This window comes from Martes martes (assembly GCF_963455335.1).
Source record: "Martes martes genome assembly, chromosome: 9".
Taxonomy (NCBI): domain Eukaryota; kingdom Metazoa; phylum Chordata; class Mammalia; order Carnivora; family Mustelidae; genus Martes; species Martes martes.
Window position 1 is genome coordinate 50433400 of NC_137896.1, and position 26216 is coordinate 50459615.

The following is a 26216-nucleotide window of genomic DNA, read 5'->3' on the forward strand; positions in this document are numbered from 1 at the left end:
AGCAGCCAGGACAGCAGCCACAGGCCTGGGCTGAGCCCTGCAGGGCAACGATGCCAGCTAGGCAAACCATGCCTCAGAGGCATGGCCTCCCGGGGGTCCTACTATCCTTGGACAACCCAGCTGTGAATCCATCCTTCTGCCTGCTACAGAGTTATAAAATTCCCTGGCAACACCCTGCACTAAACAAGGATTAATTTTTATTTTATACTTATTCTCTTAAGACTTACCTTGATAGTAATTATTTTAATAATAACAATAAGCCAACTTTTAATAAGATCTGTACTTGCCACTGAGAAGGGATGGCTCTTAGCTTCTTCACGTATATTAGTGAACGGAGATTCCAATATAAGGGCATCTGGAGGTGTCTCTAGAAAATAAAACAAACAGGGGGCTGCGAGGTGGGCAAGAAACCCTCACAGATGTCCCGGGAGAGGCTGATTCCCCAGACTGGACAGTGGAACCCAGGCATCCCCCACAACCAGCCCTGCCCCCCTCCACAGGCACTCCTGCATGGATGAGACATAAGAAGTACCCACACGGGGGCCCACACAGGGGCCTCTCAGGTGGCTGTCATTTGCTCCCCAAAACCACATCTACTGAAGCTGTGTCTTGGGAGCCCAGTCCTGATAAGGCTCCGCCAGTTGCTCAAAAATCCGTGGGGAATGCAGGCTGGGGTCAGCTGAGGGTTTACCCAGACGCCGGCGCCTCTGTGTCCAGCCCGCAGGGCTCCAAGACAACACCCAGGTACTGTCGCTGTGCTGTCATCCATCAGCATCCATCTCCCAAGAACCCACAGCAGAGCCTGGGGCACAGCGAGTGTACACAAACATGCTGCCTACCCCGCCTGAGCCCAGAGACCAGGAGGAGCCCCTGCCCAGCCCACCAAGACTCCCACCACCACACAGGCCCCTACCTCGCTCACAGAGGCGCCGCACCAGATTTGTCGCCACTCTGAGAAGGAAGGAAAAACAGTTCAGGTAAATGACGATGGAAGTTGTTTGAGATGAGACTGTTCTAGTCTTGTAAGTGACCAGAGGAACTGTGGGATCTGTGAAGCGACTGGTGGAGTTCGGGGCTGGGGGAGGGTGTGGACAAAGATGCCCCAGGACCATGAATGGCCCCTGCTGCCCCTGCCATGGCCACCCCTTCTGATGAGGATGGCAATGACAGTCCCCGGACCTCTTGCCATCCCAGGGCCACACTGGGCGGGGCCCATGCAGACAGCCACAGCAGGACGACCTGCTCCCCGCTCAGCCCCAGCTCCTCTCTGCAGGCACTTCCCAGCCTGCAGGCCCACCCCAACTGCAGCACGCTGTCCAAGGTGAGCATCAGGGGGAGGACGGTTGCCACGGCCACTGCACCCAAAGGAAAGGCTGCTGGAAAAGGGGTGGTTGCTGAAGGCCTCATGACTCTGGGCACTGACAGCAGTGCCCCTTTTAGAAACATTGTTGACCTTCCATCAGCAGCAGCGATTCAGGCAGCCCTAGATGGAATATTAAACTGTTTTCCCCATCCTGGCAGATGTAGGAAGGGAACCACCCACTGCTGCCTCCCCTATGGTCTCTGGTAAGCCAAGTACAGGCCAAGTGGTCACACTGTTTACAAATGTCCCTGGTTTGCAAGTGATCAAAGCCCCAGCCCTCAGGCTGCCAGCCAGCACCCACACTCCAGAGCCAGGTGATGCTAACCCAAGTGCCCTGTCTGGTCTGCTGTGCAGACACCTCCCTGAGGAACACCCTGGGACTGAGGCAAGTGTGCCCACCCTCCCTGCAGAGGGAGATGGCCACCCCACAGCTGCCTGTGTGTATCTCAAGTCCCTTTTTGGGTTGAGGAGTTCAAGTAGCTCAAACTCTTCATGGTGTCTTGTGGCACTTCTTCCCCTGTCCCCATCATGGGAATGAGGGACAAGGGTTGTTGGGACTCATGGTGTCACGGGATCCAGACGCCATCAGGGCAGTCTTGGAGAGACCTGGTGAAACGTTGCCCCATGAAGACCTGCTCCTCCATGACTCCACCAGGCTGTGAACTCACCCAGTGCCTAGGGAATGACCCCAAATATACACAGGGTTGTCTCCACTTCTTGCTTTGATCCAGTCAAAAACATGGAGTGCGTCATACGTCATGCCTCGCTCCGATGGCGTTCCTACCGAGTCACCCCAACCTGGCGGGGGAGAAGCGTCAAGAGGAAGTCAAACCCCAGCCCCTGGAACCGCTTGAGGGGTGGACTCATCCCCTTCTTTCTCAACAGGCAGCCCAGGACTGGCTGGCGCAACAGAAATCTCTGCCACCATCATTCAAAGACCCACGTGAGGGGTGTGTGGACAAGCCAGATTCTACTTCTCCGGCTTCCTTGGCCAGCTACAACCCCTGAGCCCAGCCATCCACACACCCTTATCTAAGCTTCAACGAACAACTGTGCAGACGGCCGTCAGACCCACAGACTCCTGCGGGCAGATGGGGTAGCAACCTCCCCAACCCTCAGGGCTTGCTGGTAGCTGGCCCAAGGTGACGGGCCAGTGAGACCCCGGCCTGCCCAGAGCCCCGGCAGGAAAGGAACGTCTGGGGGCAGGATTCCAGGCTCAAGGCAACTCTGACCCAGAAAGGAAAGGGGCTCTCAGAATAGCAGAGGAAAGCTAATCATCTCTGTCCCCAGACCGCATTTTCCCCCAGGGCCCTCCCCCCAGGATCTTGTAAAGGGCAAATGCCACTGTCATTTCTAGCAACTCAGCAGTGAGTCATCATCAAATGATCTGAAAGCACCACGAGGCTCAGAAAGAGCCTGCTCTGCTGCATAAGCAAAACCCACAGCTAGTGGGCACAATAAGGCACCTCCCCTGGGCATCACAGATGCCAGATTAGCGAAGGGGGCACGTGAGAGACAAGGCCACCCTGAGAGCTTCAAGGTGTGGACAGGAGGAAGGGACTCAGAGAGACAGAGACTGGCAGATATGGAGCTTAGAAATGCAGAGACTTGATGAGAACTGGAAAGACAAAGTGCTGTGAGGGCTTTCACTTCCTGGTAGAAGCACAAGGAGGTAAACAAGGAAGGAGGCTGCTCTATCACCCTGAAGTCTCTAGCACCCTGTAGGAACACAAAACCCTTTTTAGCACAGAGAAAAGGATAAGTGGGTGAACTACTTTCCAGATCCTTATCTGTAGTTTTTCCCAACCCAGAACTTGCAAACACTCTTCTGGAAAGAACCATCCCTGCAGCAGGCAGGCCACTGCCGCCCCGGAGGCCCGTGTGCTCATCCCTGGGGCTTGTGAGGACATTTGATTCCGTGGCCAGCAAGGGGCGGGACTGAGGCAGCAGAAGGAAATGAGGCCTCTGATCAGCAGACTATGACATGGGCGATTATGGGCTTACCAGCGTGGGTGCAAAGTCACCACAATGATCTGCTGGACAAGTGAGAGGGAAAGGCAAAAGTCAGGGTCAGAGATCAGACTCAAGAGGCCATGCACTGAGGCACAGGGACAACTTCAAGCCGCTGGAAAGGCAAGGAACTAGATTCTCCCACAGAAGCTCCTAAAGGGCTGGCCCTGCCAACACCTGGATTTTAACCCAGTGGCCAAAGATTTTGGACTTTCGACCTCCAGAACTACAAAGTAGTTCTTTGTAGACATCAAGTGTGTGGCAATTTGTTACGATGCCATACCCTCAGTCTGAGGATATTGACACCATTACCCTCCCCCAGTAGGTCAAGCTAAGCAGCTAAGCTAAGTAAGCCAAGCAGCCCTCTGACCTCTGACCTCTGCTGCTGAGACTACAAGAGGCCCATGTGTCTCACAGGGCAGCTTCCGGTCAGTACAAAGTATTTTCCTGGCTCGTTAAGGTGCACCGTTCTTAGCCTAAAGTTGACTGTGGGTTCTCCAGCTCTTCGGCAGCAAAGCCTTCTGATTCACTCAAGAAAGAAAAAATACTGAGGGGCAAGAAGAAGAATCTTCCTTCTCTCTTAACAGTTCTTTCTCCTGTTTTCAGAACTTTAACAAGACAAGCTCTTCTGCCCACAAAACGTGTCTGATGACCAGCTCTGGGGAGTCAGAGTCCAGTAAAGAAATGACAGTGTCTTCTACATTTAAAATGTTGCTGAGGGATACCCCTCGTCAGCATGCAGGACACACACGGGAAGACGCTGTGCCCTCACCCCAACTACCACACTCGCCATCACTGCAGGTCAGGGCACCATGAGTTACAAATGCTGCCTCGGCTCCTAAGGTGACTGATGCCTGCAGAGCAGACCCGGACGAGAGCAGTGTGACGGCCCAGACTTGCACTTGCAAAAGAACTCACCTCTGTAGTCAAAGGTGACCACGTGATAACCAAGGGAACTCAGCACCTGGAACGTAAAAAATAAGTATCTGGGCACAAGTCCACACATCTTGAATTGAGGGCAGCTTGCCTCTTACCAAAGTCAGCCCGATGTCAGTCTTTGGGCCCCGCACACAGTGAGAGCTTCATAAAGACTGTGACCATGCTGCCCATTCCGCATTATAAAACCCACACGTCTGCGGCTGCTACAGGACACGCAGATGCCGCCACCTCGGGGATATGATGGAAAGAAGGGCTCTCCCGCGGCTCAGACCCCTGGGGCACAGGAAGCCCCCCGGCCAGGGCAGACACCCTGAGACCAGAGACCCAGAAGGAGGGGCTCTATGGTCAGAGATTGCATCTGGGATCCTTACTGCAACCTAGCATTTCTCAGACTTAAAGCTTTCGTTGGATTTTTCTATTATTAAAAACAAAATCCCTCTAGATGACGTGATCTTCTGGACTAGATAATTTCTCACAGCCCACACCTGAGCTTTCCTGCAGTGTGCCCGGAGACATGTGGAAGTGGCCAGCCACGAACATGCTCCAAAATCCCCTGAGGGAGGTGTGTTCCTTTCTCCTTTGCCTGCCCCAGGGCAGCATTTGCCCCTGCAGCATCTGCACCCACCAGGGCCATACCTGCTCTAGATGCAAACCCTTGCTAAGAACAGAAACCTCAAGCAGGGGCCACAGCTCTGCAGGAGCACCCCCTCCCCAACTTGATCCAATTCATTCGAGGAACAAACCCTTCTATGGCCCACAGCAGTGCCTGGCCTTGGTGTGTGAGGGACAGAGCAGTGCCCACAAGATGAAGATGTTCCCTCGCATTTGCTCTCTGCCAGGTTAACCAATGCAGGTGTCGGTCCCTGTGAGGGGTAGATGAGGGAGAGGACCCTGGAGGCAACTGCACATTTCCAGCTCTGAGACTCAAGCTTCCAAAGAAGACAACCTGCCTGGCTGGCAGACCCACCAGCCCCTCCACCAGGTCAGCCTGGAATCTGGTGATGGGTGAGACTTCAGTGTGGCAGAGCTCCTGACCCTGCTACTTGGCCAGAGTGTGGCTTCCTGGCCCTGGGTGCTCTCCATTCGTTTTAGAGGAGAAATGCAGCATTTAATGACAATTTCAAAAGCCTTTAATATAACTGCCAGTATCTGGCAGATGATGCCCGAAGTCCACTCATTCTGCTTTTGGAAGCTCTCCCTAGAGGCAGCATTAGAGGGAAGCATTCCACGGTAGAGGCTTCCAATGGAGGCAGCATTGGAAAGGCCAATGTTCAAGTACTGGAAGGACTCCCTTATGTACATGCCTACTGGAAAGAACAGGTGGGAGACACCCTTGGGTGATGCACTTTCCTTCGTATACTGTGTGGATACCACTCTCCCTTCATACACACTACATATGTGGCTCTGCTCTTCATATGCCCCGTGTACACAAGTCTCCCCATTGTACACCCTGTGAATACCACTCTGTGTGTCCTACACTGTGTGTACACTGCTCTGCCTGTCATCACACCATGTATGGGGCTCTCCCTGTCACACACACCATGTACACCATGCTCCCTGTCATATACACCATGTACACCATTCTCCCAACATACACTACTTTCCTGTCATCACACCATGTACACCGCGCTCCCGGTCATACACACCATGTACACCGCTCTCCCGAAATCACACCATATACACCACTCTCCTGTCATCACACCGTGTACACTGCTCTCCTGTCATCACACCATGTTAGCTCCTCTCCTGTTATCACTGTGTACACTGCTCTCCCGACATCACACTGTGTACCCTCCTCTCCTGTCTTAACACCATGTATGCTGCTCTCCTGTCATCACTGTGTATACTGCTCTCCCAACATCACACCATGTATGCCACTCTCCCAAAATCACACTGTGTACACCACTCTCCCGTCATCACTATATACACCACTCTGCCCATCATGCAGCCTATGGACACCACTCTGTCCATCATACATTGTGTGCCATCTTCACCTACCTTGTAAAGTTCCACCCGGTGGTCGCCTCCTCTAGAGAGTCAGGGAAAAGGAAACAAGAATGGGTGTTAGCACATCTTCTCAAAAAGGCAGGCCTCCAGGGTCAGTACTGGAGTGTCTGGGTCCTTAGTGGCTTGGTCCCCAAATTCATACCGAGAGGGTCATTGGGGGACAGACGACCTCTTCTACAGGGCATCAGAGCAGCTCCATGCTTGTTTCTGGCAATACCATGACAAGCAAGGGATAGTCTTAGCACTCTGGGGATATTTTTTAATTATCATCTTACTTCTGTTTTCGACTAACACATAGGAACAACACAAAATTCAGAAGATACCAAGGATACACAGCAAGCCCCCAACTCCTGCCCAGCATCTAGCCCCTCGAGGCCTCAGCTCCCTGGTGACCAGCATGTGGCAGAAGTGAAGGCAATTCTTTCCTCGACATGCACACTCTACTGCTTCTCACGTTTCACTCAGTAATGCACAGCCAACTTCCAGGACTCTTTTTAGTGGAGGTTCACCTTCCTTATCTTGTAGTCATTGTGACCCTCTCTTACCTGCTGTGAATCTAAGTTTTGCTGCCATGGCCAGCCCGTGCTGATGTCCTCCTGCACACATGTGCTCCATATGTTCCTACACACAGAACTGCTGGATGGAAGGTGTGTGTGATCGTAAGCTTGACAATTACTGCCCAGCCATCTTCAGAGGGGCACTGACCATCTCCCAGCCCCATACCCACAGATTAGTGTGTTGGGGTCACTTCCTATTACAGATGCTAAACAGGCTTTTGTGCATCCAAAGTGTTTTGTGTGTCTATACTTCTTTTTTTTTTTTTTAAAGATTTTATTTATTTATTTGACAGAGAGATCACAAGCAGGCAGAGAGGCAGGCAGAGAGAGAGAAGGAAGCAGGCTCCCTGCTGAGCAGAGAGCCGGATGCGGGGCTCGATCCCAGGACCCTGGGATCATGACCTGAGCCGAAGGCAGAGGCTTTACCCCACTGAGCCACCCAGGCGCCCCGTGTGTCTATACTTCTTTGTCCGAATACTATCTATCCCTTCTCACACTTTGTCCAGCTACTGGTCGGCTATTACTGTGGATAGACACCAAAGTGGGAACGGGGCGACCTCAGGAAGGAAAGCATGTTAGCGAGTGAGCTCACCCTCTCCAGACTTCTCAGCAGTTTTCTTTTTTTATACTGAGCACCCTGGCCACTTTGCTGTGTGTGTGTTTGTGGGTGGGGAGGGCAGGGAGTGTCCCTGAGAGAGACAGGGATGAGACAAAGAAGGAAAACCAATGCAGTGTGGTCACAGAAATACAAGGGAATGAGTTTCAGGACCAGAAAGAAATACTGAAAAATGTTTTCAGTTATCTTTGGAGAAGTACATGTCTTGATGTCTTGTCTAGATTGTTCAAAATCCCCACTTTGAGCAAAAAGAAGAGGGGTAAAAAAAAAAGAAGAAGAAGAGTGCACAGCAGTAGCCAGAGACTGGCTCTTGGGGAGACAGAGCTGCTGTAATTCTGCCAGGCCAAGGGGGGGTCTCTCTGGGGATGGGGGAGAGGACAGTAAGACTTTCCAAGTCACAGGGCTCCTTCAAACCTGAAGTTTAGGCAGACTTTGTCTTTTTTACCATGTGACTGGCATTGCTTAACTGAACCTTATTCCCAGTAAATTATAAAATTTTCTCATTTATAGGAAGATGCTAGCAGAGTGGTTATAACCACTTGCCCTTTGAAAAGCAGAAGAGAAACCCACTGTCGCTTGTCCCAGGCAAAGAAGAAAGCAAACTGCCAAGTGCACACATGATTCAGCAGCTGAGCATTCTGCAGCCTCACAAAGCACCCTCGTGGCCCACACTTCCTGGACTTCCTGTGGTGTCCCACTATGCAGCCTTGCCGCCCCGACATCACTGAGAGACACAGTCTGCTTGCCCCCCACCAAAACCACAAGGTCTACGAATTCATCTCCTTGTTGGTTCTGCTTACAAAATGACATGCCCCCAGCCCGCTACTGCGGCTAGGCACCAGGCTGACCCTCACCCGGGCCTGGAGCAGCCCTGCCTCCTGCCAGCTCCTGCTGGCTCCCTCACGTGCCCTAGTGAAGCTGCAACAACAGCAGCCTTCCTGGGGGTTTTCAGACAATGCTCTGTTCAGAAAATGTACCTCCTCCTTCACCCATGCTGCTCTCCCAGGGATTCTTTCTACCATGTGGGTAGAAAAAGCCAATTTCCAGTGAACGTGAACAACATGCCATTGAAGGCATGAGAGAGAGAGAGTGAGCACGAATGTATGAGCAGGGGGAGGAGCAGAAGAAAAGGGAGGAGCAGACTACACGCTGAGCAGGGAGTCTGACACAGGGCTCAAGCCCAAGACCCTGAGATCATGACCTGAACTGAAGGCCGCTGTTTAACCGACTGAGTCACCCTGGCGCCCCTAAAGACACTCTTTTTTTTTTTTTAAATAAACATATAATGTATTATTAGACTGAGGGGTACAGGTCTGTAAATTGTCAGGGTTACACACTTCACAGCACTCACCATAGCACATACCCTCCCCAAGGTCCATAACCCAACCACCCTCTCCTCACCCACCTCCCCCCGGCCACCTTCCGTTTGTTTTCTGAGATTAAGTGTCTCTTATGGTTTGTCTCCCTCCCGATTCCATCTTGTTTCATTTATTCTTTTCCTACCCCCCAAGCTCCCCATGTTGCATCTCCACTTCGTCATATCAGGGAGATCATATGATAGTTGTCCTTCTCAGATTGACTTATTTCACTAAGCATAATACCCTCTAGTTCCATCCACTTGTCACAAATGTCAGAATTTCATTTCTTTTGATGGCTGCATAGTATTCCATTGTGTATATATACCACATCTTCTTTATCCATTCATCTGTCAATGGACATCTAGGTTCTTTCCACAGTTTGGCTATTGTGGACATTGCTGCTGTAAACATACAGATGCATGTGCCCCTTCGGATCACTACATTTGTATGTTTAGGGTAAATATCCAGTAGTGCAATTGCTGGGTCATAAGGTAGCTCTATTTTCTACTTTTTGAGGAACCTCCACGCTGTTTTCCAGAGTGATTGCATCAGCTTGCATTCCCACCAACAGTGTAGGGAGGGTTCCCTAAAGACACTCTTGAAAATCATCTGGGATAAACTTGAGCAACGGCTTGCCACAGACAGGGCCTCAGCCACACCCGGCAGGATACACTGGCATTGCTGGCTTACCGCTGAGAGACAGAATTCACACTCACCCAACCCAACAGCATGGTGGGGCGCCTTGCACGGATGAGTTTATCTGTGTGCATTCCCCTGGGGTCCCTCTGGCCTCCTTGTGCTTTCAGCCATCCTTCCTTCGATGTCACCCCAACTCCTCCTCAGCACTCACTGCCCCTTGCCAGGAAGTGTCCTTCCCCCCACCCCAGAAGGGCATGCCTGCCAGCAAGAAGGGGCCAGCCTGCCTGCGACCCTCAGCCTGGGCTGACACGCAAGGCTGGGGAACAGGAGACAGCATTCCCCAGGGGCACTGCCGCCCTGAAGTGTCACAACAATCCCTCTGAGGAACAACCGCTGCTTACTCACTGAGAAACCGGATTCCCTAAATCACTGGCCCTCACTTTGCCCTTCAGATTACTTCAGGAAGAAGGAAACACCGCACTCTGGCCGAGGATCTGGGTGATGTGATGCAGGCTCCTCCATCCCACCCAGGTGGGAGCCCCAGGTAAGGGGTATCTGGACACAGACTCCCACATCTGTTTAACATGGGGAGTGCAGGGGGAACCTGCACCTGGGCCCACCTTGCATACAGCTCTGCTCCGCCCTGAGCTTGTGGGAACACTGCTTCATGGGAGTTTCACCCTGACCCCTTTCCCCCAAATCCCATAAACTCTGCCATTTCCTGTGTTCTCAGGATGCCCCACGGCCCCACTGCCTGTACACTCCCTCACTGCAGTGGGTCAGCAGACCGGACCGGGCCAGCATTGAGGGGAGGACATGCTACACAGGCTCTTGTTCCTCACCTTGTGCCTGCATTCCCATGCAGGTACAGGATGATAGGGTGGCTGGAAGCCAAGGCATCCTCGTACCACATCTGGTCCTTTCCCTGGGCGTCCTTCCACCAGACAGCGGGGACAGTGTGCCTGGAAACAGAAGCAGAGTGGAGTGGAATGATCAGATGAGGATGACTGTTGACAGAATGACAAAGGATCAGAGTCACAACTGAGCGCAGAGAAGGCCAGGTGGTTGTGGGGGGTAGGGGGGCGGTGGCAGGCAGAAGAAATAACTACAGAACTCCAAGCTACAGTGATGGCTTCTGACAGCCTTGGTAGGAGATTTCCTCACTCACACCTGGGCCCCTCTGGGCCACAGAAGCTCCCTGTGGTAGCAGGGAGGCAGGGGCTGGGGCTGGGGGTGGAGTTTCTCCCATGTGAACTGGACATTCTGTAAGGTAAGATCTAGTTTGGCTCATTCACCAGGACCTCATCTGGGCCTCACACAGAATGACTGCTTAATAAATACTAGCTAGGTAAGATCATTTCCCCTCATACATACCCGTATTATTAAGCTGTACACTATTTTTTATCTAAATTCAATTAATTAACATATATATTAATTTCAGAGGTAGAGGTCAGTGATTGGTCAATCTTATATAACACATGATGCTCATTACATCACGTGTCCTCCTTAATGTCTATCACCCAGTTACCCCATACCCCCACCCACCTCCCCTCCAGCAACCCTCAGTTTGTTTCCTATAATTAAGAGTCTCTTATGATTTGTCTCCCTCTCTGATTTTGTCTTTATTTTTTCCTCTCTTCCCTTATGATCATCTGTTCTGCTTCTTAAATTCCAGATATGAGTGAAATCATATGATAACTGTCTTTCTCTTATTGACTTATTCTGCTTAGCATTAATACCCTCCAGTTACATCTACGTCCATGTAAATAGTGAGTATTCATACTTTCTGATGGATGAGTAGTATTCCATTTTATATACCACATCTTCTTTACCCATTGATCTGTGACTGGACATCTGGGCTCTTCTCATAGTTTGTTTATTGTGGACATTGCTGCTATGAACATGGAGGTGCTGATGCCCCTTCAAATCACTGTTTGTATCCTTTGGATAAATATCTAGTAGTACAATTACTGGGTCATAGGGTACCTCTACTTTCAACTTTTTGAGGAACCTCCATACTGTTTTCCAGAGTGGCTGCACCAGCTTGCATTCCCACCAACAGTGTTAAGAGGGTTCCCCTTTTTCCGCATCCTCATCAACATTTGTTGTTTCCAGTCTGGTTAATTTTAGCTATTCTGACTGGTGTGAAGTGGTATCTCATTGTGGTTTTGAAGTGTATTTCCATGATGCCAAGTGATATGGAGCATTTCTTTCTTTCTTTCTTTTTTTTTTTTTTTTTTTTTTGGAGCATTTCTTCATGTGTCTGTTGACCATTTGTATGACTTCTTTGAAGAAATGTCTGTTCGTGTCTTCTGCCCATTTTTGACTGGATTATTTGTTTTCTGGGTGATGAGTTTGATAAGTTCTTTATATATCTTGGATACAGGCCCTTTACCTGATATGTCGTTTGCAAAATCTTTTCCCATAATGTAGGTTGCCTTTTAGTTTTGTTCACTGTTTCCTTTGCTGTGCAGAACTTTTTACCTTGATGAAGTCCCAATAGTTCATTTTTGCTTTTGTTTCCTTTTCTATCAGAGACATGTCTAGCAAGAAGTTGCTGCGGCTGAGGTCGAAGAGGTTGCTGGTTGTGTTCTCCTCCATGATTTTGATGGATTCCTGTCTCACACTGAGTTCTTTCAACCATTTTGTGCTTATCTTTTTGTATGGTATAAGAGAATGGTTCGGTTTCATTCTTCTGCATGTGGCTGTCCAATTTTCCCAGCACCACTTATTGAAGAGACTTCCTTTTTTCCATTGGGTATTCTTTCCTGCTTTGTCTGCGATTACTTGACCATAGAATCAAGGGTCCATTTCTGGGGTCTCTATTCTATTCCATTGATCTGTGTGTCTGTTTCTGTGCCAGTACCATGCTGTCTTGATGATCACAGCTTTGTAATATAGCTTGAAATCAGGCATTGTGATGCCCCAGTTTTGGTTTTCTTTTTCAATAGTCCTCTAGTCATTCAGGGTCTTTTCTGGTTCTATATAAATTTTAGAATTTTAAATTTTAGGATTATTTGTTCCAGCTCTGTGAAAATGTCAATGGTATTTTGATAGGGATTGCACTGAATGTGTAGATTGCTCTGGGTAGCATAGACATTTCAACAATGCTTATTCTTCCAATCCATGAGCATGGAACATTTTTCCATCTCTTTGTGTCTTCCTCAATTTCTTTCATAAGTGTTCTATAGTTTCTAGGGTATACATTATTTACCTCTTTGGTTAGGTTTATTCCAAGTGTCTATGGTTTTTGGCGCTATTGCAAACATGAATTGATTCCTTAACTTCTCTTTCTCTGTTTCATCATTAGTGTATACAAATGCACCTGATTTCAGTGCACTAATTATTTATCCTGCCACTTTGCTGAATTGCTGTATGAGTTCTAGTAATTTTGGGGTGGAGTCTTTTGGATTAACCACATGAAGTATCATGTCATCTATGAAGAGAGAGAGTGTGACTTCCTCTTTGCCAATTTGAATGTCTTTTATTTCTTTTCATTCTCTGACTGCCTAGGACTTCTAGTACTATGCTGAATAATAGTGGTGAGAGTGGGCATCTCTGTCATGTTCCTGACCTTAGGGGAAAAGCTCTCAGTTCTACTCCATTGATAATGATTTTCGCTGTGGGCTTTTAATAGATGGCTTTTATGATATTGAGGTATGTTCCCTCTATCTCTACACTATGGAAAGCTTTAATCAAGAAAGGATGCTGTACTTTGTCAAATGCTTTTTCTGGATCAATTGACAGGATCAATAGTTCTTGCCTTTCTTATAACGTAGTCTGTCACACTGATTGATTTGGAGATGTTGAACCACCCTTCCAGTCTAGGAATAAATCCCACTTGGTCATGGTGAATAAAACTTTTAATGTACTGTTGGATCCTACTGGCTAGTATTTTGGTGAGAATTTTTGCATCCACGTGCATCAGGGACACTGGTCTGTAATTCTCATTTTTGGTGGAGTATTTGTCCAGTTTTGTGATCAGGGTAATGCTGGCCTCATAGAATGAGTTTGGAAGTTCTCCTTCCATTTATATTTTTTGAAACAGCTTCAGAAGAATAGGTATTAATTCTTCTTTAAATGTTTGGTAGAATTCCCCTGGACTCTAGTTTTTTGGGAGATTTTTAATTAGTGCTTCAATTTCCTTGCTGGTTATGGATCTGTTTGGTTTTTCTATTTCTTCCTGTTTCAGTTTTGGTAGTTTATATGTCTCTGGGAATGTACATATTTCTTCCGGATTGCCTAATTTGCTGGCATATAGTTGTCTCATAATATGTTCTTATAATTGTGTGTATATCTTCAGTGTTGGTTGTGATCTCTCCTCTTTCATTCATGATTTTATTAATTTGTGTGCTTTCTCTTTTCTTTTGGATAAGTCTGGCTACGTGTTTATTGATCTTATTAATTCTTTCAAAAAACAAGTTCCCAGTTTTGTTGATCTGTTCTACTGTTCTTTTGGTTTCTATTTCATTGATTTCTGGTCTAATCTTTATCATTTCCCTTCTGCTTGATTTAGGCTTTATTTGCTGGGTTCCCCCCCACCCCAGCTCCTCTAGGTGTACGGTTATTTTATATATTTGAGATCTTTCTTGTTTCTTGAGAAAGGTTTCTATGGCTATATACTTCCCTCTTAGGACCACCTTTGCCACATCCCAAAGGTATGGAACACTCGTGTTTTCATTTTCATTAGTTTCCACAAATTCTTAAGTTCTTCTTTAATTTCCTGGATGACCCATTCGTTCTTTAGTAGGATGCTCTTTAGACTCCAGGTATTTGAGTTTTTTCCAAATTTCCTCTTGTGATTGAGTTCCAGGTTCAAAGCATTATGGTCCAAAGATATGCATGGAATAATCTCAATTTTCTGGTACTGGCTGAGACCTGATTTATGACTCAGTATGTGACCTTTTATGGAGAATGTTCCATGTGCACATGAGAAGAATGTGTATTCTTTTGCTTTAGGATGGAATGCTCTGAATATATCTGTGAATTACAGTCCAGTGTGTCATTCAAAGCCCTTGTTTCCTTGTTAACCTTCTGCTTAGATGATCTGTCTGTTGCAGTGAGTGGGGTGTTAAAGTCCCCGACTATTAGAGCACCTGGGTGCTTCAGTCATTTAAGCATCTGCCTTCAGCACACGGCATGATCTCAGGGTCTGGGATTAAGCCCCACATCAGGCTCTATGCTCAGTAGGGAGCCTGCTCCCCCTCTTTGTGTTCTCTCTGTCAAATAAATAAATAAATTCTCTTAAAAAATAATGAAGTCCTTTACTATTATTATATTATTATAAATGTGTTAGTTTAATTTTATTATTAATTGGTTTATATAATTGGCTGGTCCTGTGTTAGGGCATAAATGTTTACAACTGTTAGATCTTCTCACTGTACAGAACCTTTAATTATTATATAGTCTCCTTCCTCATCTCTTATTACATCATTTGGCTTAAAATCTAATTTGTCTGACATAAAGATTGCCACCCCAGCTTTTTTTTGATGTTTATTAGCATGATAAATGGTTTTCCACCCCCTCACTTTCAACCTGCAGGTGTCTGTGGGCCTAAAATGAATCTCTTGCAAACAGCATATGGATGGGTTGCTTCTTTATCCAATCTGACACTCTGTTTCTTTTGATTTGGGTAATTAGCCCATTTATATTCAGAGAAATTACTGAAGGTTATGAATTTAGTACCTTTTTATTACCTGTAAAGTCACTGTTTCTGTATATTGTCTCTGTTCGTTACTTTTGGGCTCTCTCTTCACTTAAAGGATCCCTTTTAATATTTCTTGCTAGGCTGGCTTAGTGTCACAAATTCTTTTAGTTTCTGTTTGTTTATCCTGGAAGCTTTTTATCTCTCCTCTTTTGAATGATATCCTAGTTGGATAAAATAGTCTCAGCTCCATATTCTTCTCATTTAGCATGCTGAATATATCATGCCAGTCCTTTCTGGACTGCCAGGTCTCTGTGGATAGGTTTGCTGGAAGTCTAATGTTTCCACCCTTGTAGGTTATGGACTTACCCTGAGCTGCCTTCAGTATTTTGCCTTTGAGATTTGCAAGTTTCACTATTGTATGTTGGGGTTTTATCCTATTTTTACTGATTTTGAGGGGAGGTTCTCTGTGCCTCCTGGACTTGGATGCTTGTTTCCTTCCCCACATTAGGGAAGTTCTCTGCTATAATTTGCTCCAGTATACTTTCTGCCCCTCCCTTTCCTCTTCCTCTGGGATCTCAATTATTCTAAAATTGTTTCATTTTATGGTATCACTTATCTCTCAAATTCTCTTCTCATGGTCCAGTAGTTGCTTATCTCTCTTTCTCAGCTTCTTTATTCTCCATCATTTTGTCTTCTATATCACTATTTCTCTCTACTGCCTCATTTATCCTGACAGTTAGAGCCTCCATTTTTTATTGCATCTCATTCATAACCTTTTGATTTTGACTTGATTAGATTTTAGTTCTTTTATTTCTCCAGAAAGGGATTTTCTAGTGTCTTCTATGCTTTTTTCCAACCCTAGCTAATATCTTTATAACTGTTATTCTGAACTCTAGTCCTGACACCTCACTTACATCCATACTGATTAGGACCCTGGCAGTCAGTATGGCCTCTTGTTCTTTTTTAGGTGAGTTTTTTGTCTTGTCATTCTCTCCAGAGAAGAACAGATGAACGAGAGAACAAAATACTAAAATGGCAACAATGACCCCAGAGAAATATACACTAGAAATAAGAAAAGACCCCAAAATGGGGGGAAAATAAGAGAGAGAATATAATCAGACATGTGATTAGAAGAGACCAATAGAGTGGATCCTGTTTGTATTTTGGTCTGTTAGAAAACTAGATCCCAAAATTGTAAAGGAAGAAAAACTTACATATGTACAAAAATAAAATTAAATACAATGAAAGAACTGAACATAACTATAACAATGAAAATTAAAACGACTTTAAAAAATTAAAAAAAAAAAACAAGAAAAAAAGAGAGAATACAGTTAGACAGTGAAAAGAACAGAGCCATACACTAGATTCTGGGTGTATTTTGGACTGTTTGTTAGAAGAAACTGCATCCCAAAATTGTAAAAAAAGAGAAACTTATATATATATACAAAAATAAAATATAACAAAAGGATAGATTGTAACTATAAAAATGAAAATTAAAAAAGATTTAAAAAGAAGAGTTGATAAAGTAAGAAAGAGGTTGAAAAGGAAAGAGAAGAAAAATAATACTGAAAGACTAAAGGATCATTGGGCAAAAACCACGAATTCTATATACTATTTTCCAATAGCGTTGGAGTTTTGAAGTTCTGTGTGATCAGTAAACTTGGGTCCTAGCCAGATGTTCTTGCTGGTCTTCTGGGGGAGGGGACTGTTGTGCAGATTCTCAGGTATCTTTGCCCCTGGGCAGAATTGCACTGCCCTTGCCAGGGGCCAGGCTAAGTAATCTACTCCCGATTGCTCAGTGCGGCTTTTGTTGCCTGAAGGATTCCTGCGCCGCTTTAGAGGACGAGAATGAAAATGGCAGCCTCTCAGTCTCTGGGCCACGGGGCCCACCTCCTCAGTCCGCCCTCAGGGAAAAGCAGTCAGTCACTCCTGTCTCTGGGGTCTCGGTTCATACTATGTGCTCACCTACCCTGTGACCGAGTGTTTCTATCTCAGGCATGCAACCCCGTTTGGACTCTCCAAACCCTGCAGACTCCTGTGGTGTGCACTGGTGCTTATCCTCCATGGGGTAGAAAGAGGGTCTCTCCACGGCTCTGCCACTTTTTTGGCCCCTGCTTGGAAAGCAGTCGCCCAACCACGCCACAGTTCATGGGATAGGCAACCCTGAGCTGAGAGCCCACTCCTGGGCTCACTGATGGCAACCAGCTTCCCCTCTCTGATGTCTGGGAACTCTGCCACACACAGGCACCTCCAGTCTTCCTGTGACCCCGAGGATCCTGAGATCACACTGTCCCACCTAGGATTCCTTCCCACTTTGCCATCTGATACAAGCACCTGTCAGGCAGGTATGTCCCTTACCAAAGCAGCCTTCTAAATGTTCCAATTTTGTGTTCTGCTGATATATCACTCCAGTAGCTGGCTTACAGAGGCTCCCTCTGCCCACGGTTTACCTCCCCATATATCATCTTGGACTCACTTCTCCACACCCTTGCAGAAAGTGGTCACTTTTCTATTTGTAGAGTTGCAGCTATTCTTTTCTTAGATCTCTGGCTGAGTTCAGAGGTGTTCAGAATGATTTGATAGCTGTCTAGCTGAATTCCTGGGGCCAGACAAAACTAAGTCTTCTTCCATCTTGGATATCCAGTCTAACCTGTAAACAAGTTAACTCACAACGTACTTAAGAGAGTTCATGGTGTCAGAGGTGATAATTAAGTGACACTGATCTTTACAAGCTAGACTAGAAGCTGGACATCCTTACAGCACCATTTCTAGAGTCTGCTCACAAGGCACCTGGGAGCAGACCCATCTCTGGAGGAGGAGATGCTACAAGCCAACATGCTGCATGGATGGACTGGTGTCAGCCCAGTTCATCCCACACCTGGCCAGGCAGGTGCACTCAGTCTCTCTGGCCAGAATTCTCCCTCAGGGAGATTCTCCAGTTAATGTGAAGTCTGTCCACATCAAATACTGTTAATTTCTGGGGCGGGTCTGAATGAATAAGGTTTTTCTATAAAACATATTCACATTTATTAGCAAGAATGCTTGAAAATATTAAATAGCCATTTTTAAATTTCCTAACTCTTAAGTTTCAGTTTTATCACTTCTTTTTTTTTTAGAGGGTAGAGGAGGGAGGGGCAGAGAGAGAATCTTAAGCAGACTCCACACCCAGTGCAGAGCGTGACATAGGGCTCGATCTCACAACCCTGAGATCATGACCTGAGCTGAAATCAACAGTTGGATACTTACCAACTGAGCCACCCAGGTGCCCCTCAGCATTTCACTTCTAATGTTTCTTTGACCCATTCCAGAGGATCACATTTTGGGTGGTTCTGACCATAATGTCCACTCTTTGACAATTATAAACCCATGGGACCAAAAGGCACATTTTAAAGGTCCTGGATGCTGATTACATCCAGGAGCAAGCCTGCCGCAAACCTGGTACTCTACACAAGGGAAGCTCCTAGCCAGAGGAGAGGGACCCTATTCCCAGGGCTCTCCTGGCCCCTGCCAGATGGAGAGATTACACCCACAGACAGGGGGCGAAGAACAAGGCCTACTACTGCCTCAGGGCCCACAGCGTCCTCACAACAGTACAGGGAGCAGACCTGGGCAGGCCAGCCGTAGCCCAGCAGCACACAGCCTGGCTGTCACTAACTTGAGTCTTGCCATTGCTGCCACTAAGGGCAATCTTCATGGGTGATGGCTGCAGGAGCTTTCAGCCTAAGTATCAGCACCATAAACACTCCTCCCACAATAGACCATCCTAACCACTACCCAAAAAAGAGGTCCCTACCAACAACCCCCTGTCAGTGTCTCAAAGCATAGACCACACTAACTGGCAGGAGGGCTGCCCAATTCCCTGCCAAACAGCTCTGAGCAAAACACATCAAGCTTCTGACTGAGGACACAAGAACAAAGTGTCCCATGCACACATACTGGTCAGTAAATGTAAGATTAAATTAAACCAGAAATAACAAAAGCCTAGTCCCAGCATTAACTCCTAGAACAATAATCTCCCTTCCCATTTTATGTTCTCTACCCAGGACCATGAGATATGGCTGAACTTCCTCACAGCCCACACCAGGAAGCCACCCACAGCATTTTGTTTAGAAGCATCTCATATACATAGCAGTTTTCTGCAAGGGCAGAGAGACATCATGGCTGCTGAAAGAGAAACCTAGCTACACAAAGGGGCAATGATGCCAAGCTGCTTCTGAGGGAAGAAAGAAAATGGCACAGAAAAGTTGGTCAATTTTAATTTAGTTTTCAGAAACACCCACTTGTCCATAGGGAAAAGGAGAAAAACATATTCTATGGAGACAGAAAGAAGTCACAGAGTTTAATTAAGTCCAATTTAAATTTGTGGCTCAAAAAAGTCAATACAAGAAGAGAGCAAACACAACATCAGTGGCTAGAAGCACTGCTTATAAAAGAAATCCAGCTGTTTTCAATGTCTAAATATCCCCTTCTCTGAGAAGAAAGGGTGTACTCAAATTTGTGCTTGCACTTCTATGCTCATACTCTCTTTTTTCCCCCTGGACATAAGGCTCCCTTCCACAAACAGCCTAGTTCATAAAGCCATCGGTGTTTGAAAACCTAAGAACAGATTTGATGCCATCTCATTGTGCTCCATTAGGATCAAATTTAGCCAACATCTCTGTTTTGGAAACGGAGAGTGGGAGGATAAAAACAAGTGATGATCTTGGACAACACTGGCCATACTGCTGGGCACTCACCAGACTCCAATGGTCACGTCTTCCTCTGGCTCGAGGTAGTAATTACACGTGTGATTCAAACCTTGATCCTGCGGTTTTTTCAAGTCAATGAAATAGGGAACCCTCACTGTGGAGGAGAAAAAGATGGAAACCAGGATTAGTGGGGCAGATGGACACACATGGGTACACATGTGCACACAGCAGAGGCGAAGCTCTCAGGAAGTGCCAAGTCTTTTCCAAACCAAGACTGCCAGGTATGCAGGGTCTTCCGGCCTCAGGTGCAGAACTGGGTGAGCGAGCGCTGGAATGCTGTGGGCACACCTACACATCCTCTAGCAAGGACGAATTCTAAGTACCAGATGGACCCCCTGAGAAGACACAAGTGAGGGAAGAAATGATCCCTGAGGGACCTGAGGGACATCCTGGCCACAAGAGAGGCTGGAGATGGGGAAGCCAGCCAGCTCTGGCTAAGCAACAGCTGAAAGCTGGAACCTGGGTGGTTGGGGGGAGGAGGAACAGTGGGAAAGGTGACAGATGGGTGGTGTTCTGGAGCCAAGGCCACAGGACTCAGTAACCAAGTGAATGCTGGTGTGAGTCGGTTAGTGGGGTCCTGAAGTTTCTAGTGCTCTCACTTCATGCAGACAGGACAGCAAAAGATGAGGTTCAGGTGCAGGGAATCCACAGAGCCCATCTAGAGTTGTGACACCGAATGGAACCATGCAACAGGAGGCCTACAAATAACAGGTCACCTGCCAACAGAGCAGAATTCTATAATGTGCCCACACTATGGAAAATCTAGGGACCATTAGCTGGAGACCAAAAGAGACCCACTGACATGGAGGAATGTGCATGAACTATAGGTAGAAGAATAGAGAAGGAATGAGATCACCATATATGCTGCATAGTCCCAAAAGTTACAGTGAAAACAAGCAAATATATTCAACATCATAACCCATATGGGACTCAGAAAGAAATAAAGGAAGACATAGGCCAGGCTGTTACCAAAGTAAGTGTGTGCACACAAACACGCATGCAGGCATGCATGGGCAGGTGGGGGATATTTCCTTTATATACTGTTGCACTTCTACTGCTTGTGGTGAGCATAATGTTTAAAGCTATATTTAGTCAAAAGTTAAAAAAACTATTTTTTTTTTTTTTTGAGAGAGAGCGAGCGAGCAAGCATGCAAACAGGATGCACGGGAGGGGAGATGGAGAGAGAATCTTAAACAGGCTCCAAGCCCAGTGTGGAGCCCAGCAGAGGGCTCGATCTCATGTCCCTGAGATCATGACTTGAACTGAAACCAAGAGTTAGATGCTCAAACGACTGAGCCACCCAGGTACCCCAAAGATCAAAAAATGTAAAAACAAAAACAAAAAGAAAAACAAAAACCAAAAACCCGGGGCACCTGAGTGGCTCAGTGGGTTAAGCCTCTGCCTTCAGCTCAGATCATCATCTCAGGATCCTGGGATCAAGTCCCACATCAGGCTCTCTGCTCAGCAGGGAGCCTGCTTCCCCCTCTCTCTCTCTCTGCCTGCCTCTCTGCCTATTTGTGATCTCTCTCTCTCTCTCTCTGTCAAATAAATAAAAAAATAAAATCTTAAAAAAAAGAAACCCAAAAAACCTAAAAACCTTGAGGTGAGATTTACTCACTTTATCAAATGGCAACTCCCAAAGAGGGTAGTGACAAACAGCAGGATGGTCCTGGCCTCTAGCCAGTCCCACCTTGTATGAGGGAGTCACACACCACCGTACCGATTCCTTTGGTGAAGAGAGCAGTTTCATTACATAATTGTACATATCTACATGGCACAAAAGCCAAATGTGCTCATCTCCTACTACCGTCCTGTTCCTAAGACACAGCCTTTGATCTCCTCCCTCCAGGCCTTTGCACTTGCTGTCCTCTCCACCTGAGCACTCTCCCGCCACACACCTGCACATTCAGCTCTCACTCCTCCAATGCCCACTGCAGCTCCTCACTACACATTTGCTGAAGAAATGAAATATCCACTCATGCTCCTTCCCCAGAAATTCCCTGAGCATTTCAGACCATGCAAGGAGATAAATCCTCCCATGAGGGCTGCCATTTGTACCTTCAGCTTCTTAATCCACCCCTTCCCCAAGGGGGCGGGGGCTAAATATTTTAGACTTTATGACTTTCTCTTAAAAGAAAAAGGGCCATCAAAGGAGGTGACACCACCCGTCCTGGTGCTCCCGCCATGCCAGCCCCACATGTGCGCACCCTCCTGCAGGGCCTCCTGTGATGTGCACCCCACCTCTTCCACTTCAGAGCTCTTGTTCAGTCACCAGCTCCCACATTACAGACCTGGGACTTGCACCCAGGCAGCCTGACCCCACAGCCCGCACTCTTGACTAATCAGACAGGAAGGAAGAAAGGTGAATGGCTCTAATACTAAGGAGCCCTCATGTCCTTTTCAGGATACACTGAAAGATACACTGAAGTCCCAACCCCCAGCCCATCAGATGTGACCTTATTTGGAAATAGGGTGTGCACAGAGATAATCAAGCTAAAGTGAGGTCATACAGTGGACTTCAATCCAGTAGACCTGGTGTCCCTATCAAAAGGGAAAACTGGGACACAGACACAGACAAGGGCAGAGGAAGACAATGGAAAGACAGTAGGAGGAGACAGCTGCAGCTGACGACAGAGGCAAAGGCCCGAATTGTGCAGCCACAGGCTGAGGGACACCACAGACCCCTGGCCAACACCAGAGGCCCAGAGAGGCCAGGAAGGACCATTCTCAGAGTCTCAGGGAGCAAAGCCCTGCTGAGCCCTTGATTTCAGGATTCCAGGCTCTAGAAGCTGGAGAGAATAAAGTTTTGTTGTTTTAAGTCATCCAGTTTGTGGTATTTGTTACAGCTGCTCCCGGGGGCCAAGGCAGTCATGCTATGGAGGTCAGATTTTACTCTGGCAATGGGACTCAGAGAAGGCTCCTGACCAGAGAGAAGGCTGGCAAGGGCCTGTTTCCCGTGCTGTTTCAGATGCGGGTACCTAGTCCTGCAGTCGCCATTCTGGGACAGTGTCCCATGCTGCGGGAACTGAGGGCTGCAGCTTCATGTGCCCACTGACAACTGTGAAGTGAAATGACTTCGTCAACAAAACTCTAAAAACCTCAACTCCATGCCCACTGTTCAACCCTACACACAGATTCCCTTAATTCTGCCCTGAGACTGGAATTATCCACCCCCAGCCCCCATGCCAAACAGAAAGGGAGTGTCATCAAGGGCTGAGGGCACTTGGCTTCCACTGGTTCAGCTCTCAGGCCTCAGCAGGTTCTGTGTTGGGAGAGAAGGTGGCCAAGCTACTTCCACATGACCCCACAGCTCCAAGAGAACTCCCTACCTGTGAAAAGAGTTTGATGAGGATTAGCAGCTAATCCCAAAAGATTCGAGGCCTGAGAAATCTAGAAACTGAGAAGCCAGATGCTCCTCCAGGAGGACCTCACTCCACAAAACTTGTCTTCTAGTCCACTCTTACTTCTGTTGTAGAAATAACCGTGAAAAAGAAGGCAGTGAATCTACTCAGTCCAGCAGATGCCACCCATGTGCCTCCCTTCCCCTGGGGCCCTTCCAGAGAGTGGGGGTCCATGGTCAGTCCAAGGGGTTAGGCAGGTTGAGAGGAGTGGCCAGAGGAACCACTGGTAACTACCAGTCTAAGTAAGCAAAATGCCAGAAAGGGACAGGGTCAAGGGGTGCAGGAGGAGGGTGGCAGGACATGCCCAGGCCAGAACACACGTCACTCCTGCTGGCCTGGAACAGCTGGGTACCAGGGCCTCCTGAATTCTGTTATTCCTTGGCCCCATAACGCTCGGGGCTGCAGCAAGGACACAGCACAGGGCCCACAGGCAGCCCACAGGGCACACAGCAGGGGTAGGAGTGAGGCGTCCAGGACAGTGACCCAGCCCCTCACTGCTAGCTCTACAAGTTCGGCCTCACATACAGCTTAAGTGCACAACCAGAAACCCAATACACATGCTGCTGTCCCCATAGGCCTGCAAGACACATCCAGCTGCTTCAATCCCATCTCTGGCTTCCTGTCCTTCCATTTTTCATTATTCACCCTCTGACCGCACCGTCATTTATTGGCAACCACATACCAACTGGCATGATTTAGAGAGGATCCTGAACAAACAGTGGTCAGTGAATAAATCAGTGAGTATACAACTGAATGGAAAACGACCTAGTTTATCATCCCTTTTTTAGTCCATCTGCAAAATACATAAAAGGGTGAGAGGCTACAGCTACTTAGCCATAATGGACACTTCTAACTGCCTGAGGATTTTAAATGTTGGGCCACCTCTCATCCCAGTCACTGATGCACTGGAAGAGGCATGGTGCCAATACGAGGGGGCGGGCAGAGGGCTCTGGGTTGTACCAAATTCTAACACTGTGATGGGGGCTGTAGGGGCTGCCATAAGAGAAAAGGGGTAAGAAAGGAAAACAGTCGGGAAATTCCTCAAAAAATTAAAAAGAAAAATACCGTTATGATCCAATAATTCCACTACCAGATATTTACCCAAAGAAAATGAAAACACTGGGGCAGCTGGGTGGCTCAGGCATTAAGTGTCTGCCTTCAGCTCAGGTCATGATCCCGGGATCCTGGGATCAAGCATGTGTGGGGCTCCCTGCTCAGTGGGAAGCCTGCTTCTCCCTCTCCCATCCCCCCGTTTGTGATCCCTCTCTCAGTCTCTCTGTCAAATAAATAAATAAAGTATTTTAAAAAATTATAATAGAAAGAAAATGAAAACACTAATGTGGAAGGATACACGCACACCCATATTTACTGCAGCATCATTTACAATAGCCAAGATACGGAAGAAACCCAAGTGTCCATGGATAGACAAATGGACAAGAACAATGTAGTACACACACACACACACACACACACACAAACTAGATTATTACAAAACCATAAAAAAGGACAATACCTTGCCATTTGTGACAACATAGATGGACCTAGAGGGTATAATGCTAAGTTAAACAAGTCAGGCAGAGAAAGACAAATATGATTTCACTCATATGTGGAATCTAAAACAAAAACAAAAAACAAATGAATAAACAAACAAAAAGCAGAATCAGACCTGACCTGTTTGTAAACACAGAGAACAAGCTGGTGATTGCCAGAGGACAGAGGCATGGGAGGATGGGTAAAATAGAGGAAGGGAAGTGGGAAGTACAGATGCCCAAATCTGGAATGAGTAAGTGACAGGGATGAAAAGCGAGGCATGAGGAATACAGTCAATGATATTGTAATCACGTTTATGGTAACAGATGGTGGCTACACTCCTGGTGAGCATAGCCTAACCACGATGTTACACACCTGAAACTAATGTAATATTACGTGTCAGCTACTCAAACAAAAAAATTAAAGGAAAGAAAGATATCAAGGATTAAAAGAGACTGCTAAAAGGAAGGAGAAAGAGAACACATAAGGATTAATATCCTGGAAAATGTTGAGGAGGACTGGCTGGCCTTCCGCTTTATTTTTTTTTTATTTTTTTTTATTTTTTGGCCTTCCGCTTTAAAAACAAATACATAATTCATATATCTACCCTATTTCCCAAAAAAGGCCCAAGGTAATGCAGAGAGAGGAGCAGTTCTGTGCAGGCCTCTGAACTGAAACATTCCTTCTCACCAAAAGACGGTTCTAGATCCGAGGGCAAAGAACTGCAGAGAAGATATCTATCTAGATTTCATTACTCAGCCATTAAAAAAGGATGAGATCTTGCCATTTGGGACAACGTGGGTAGGCCTAAAGGGCATTACGTATGCTAAGTGAAATAAGTCAGACAGAGAAAGACAAATACCATAGGATTTCACTTACATGTGGCACCTAAAAAACAAAACAAAGGTACAAGCAAACTGAAACAAACAAAAACCTGAAACAGATCCATAAATACAGAGAACAAATTAGTGGTTGCCAGAGAGGGAGGGGTGGGGAGATGGGCAAAATAGGGGAAGGAGATAAAAAGGCACAAGCTTCCAGATAAATAGACACATCATGGAGATGAGAAGTACAGCACAGGGAATACGTTCAACACTACTGTAGTAAGTCAGTAGGCTGACAGATGGTGACTACACTTATTGTGATGAGCGCTGAGTAATGCAAACAACTGTTAAACCTCTCTGTTGTACCCCTAAAATTAATATCCTACAGTTAGCCAACTATACTTCAATTCAACAACAACAAAAGTCATCTCAACTTCAAGACCACAAAATACTGGGTATCACCCAACATCACTAACACTGGAATCTCACTTTCGAACCCGAGTAGTGAAAAGTGCATATACTCATGTCTATGTGTAGAGACTCAGACAAAAGGGACCAGCAGGAAATAGACAGATAA

The 26216-nt window shown here is 46.8% G+C and overlaps 1 protein-coding gene across 1 annotated transcript in view; it reads right to left on the bottom strand.

Annotated features, from left to right (window-relative positions):
• ABHD12 (abhydrolase domain containing 12, lysophospholipase) overlaps positions 1–26216 on the bottom strand; it is an 87157-nt gene that overhangs the window by 5962 nt on the left and 54979 nt on the right. Inside the window, exons 3-9 of the mRNA XM_080813923.1 lie at positions 19873–19978; positions 10332–10451; positions 6311–6341; positions 4292–4337; positions 2032–2161; positions 914–951; positions 288–367 (exon numbers count right to left, since the gene is read on the bottom strand). Coding sequence (XP_080670049.1) covers positions 288–367; positions 914–951; positions 2032–2161; positions 4292–4337; positions 6311–6341; positions 10332–10451; positions 19873–19978 — 551 coding nt within the window. The remainder of the gene's footprint in view (positions 1–287; positions 368–913; positions 952–2031; positions 2162–4291; positions 4338–6310; positions 6342–10331; positions 10452–19872; positions 19979–26216) is intronic.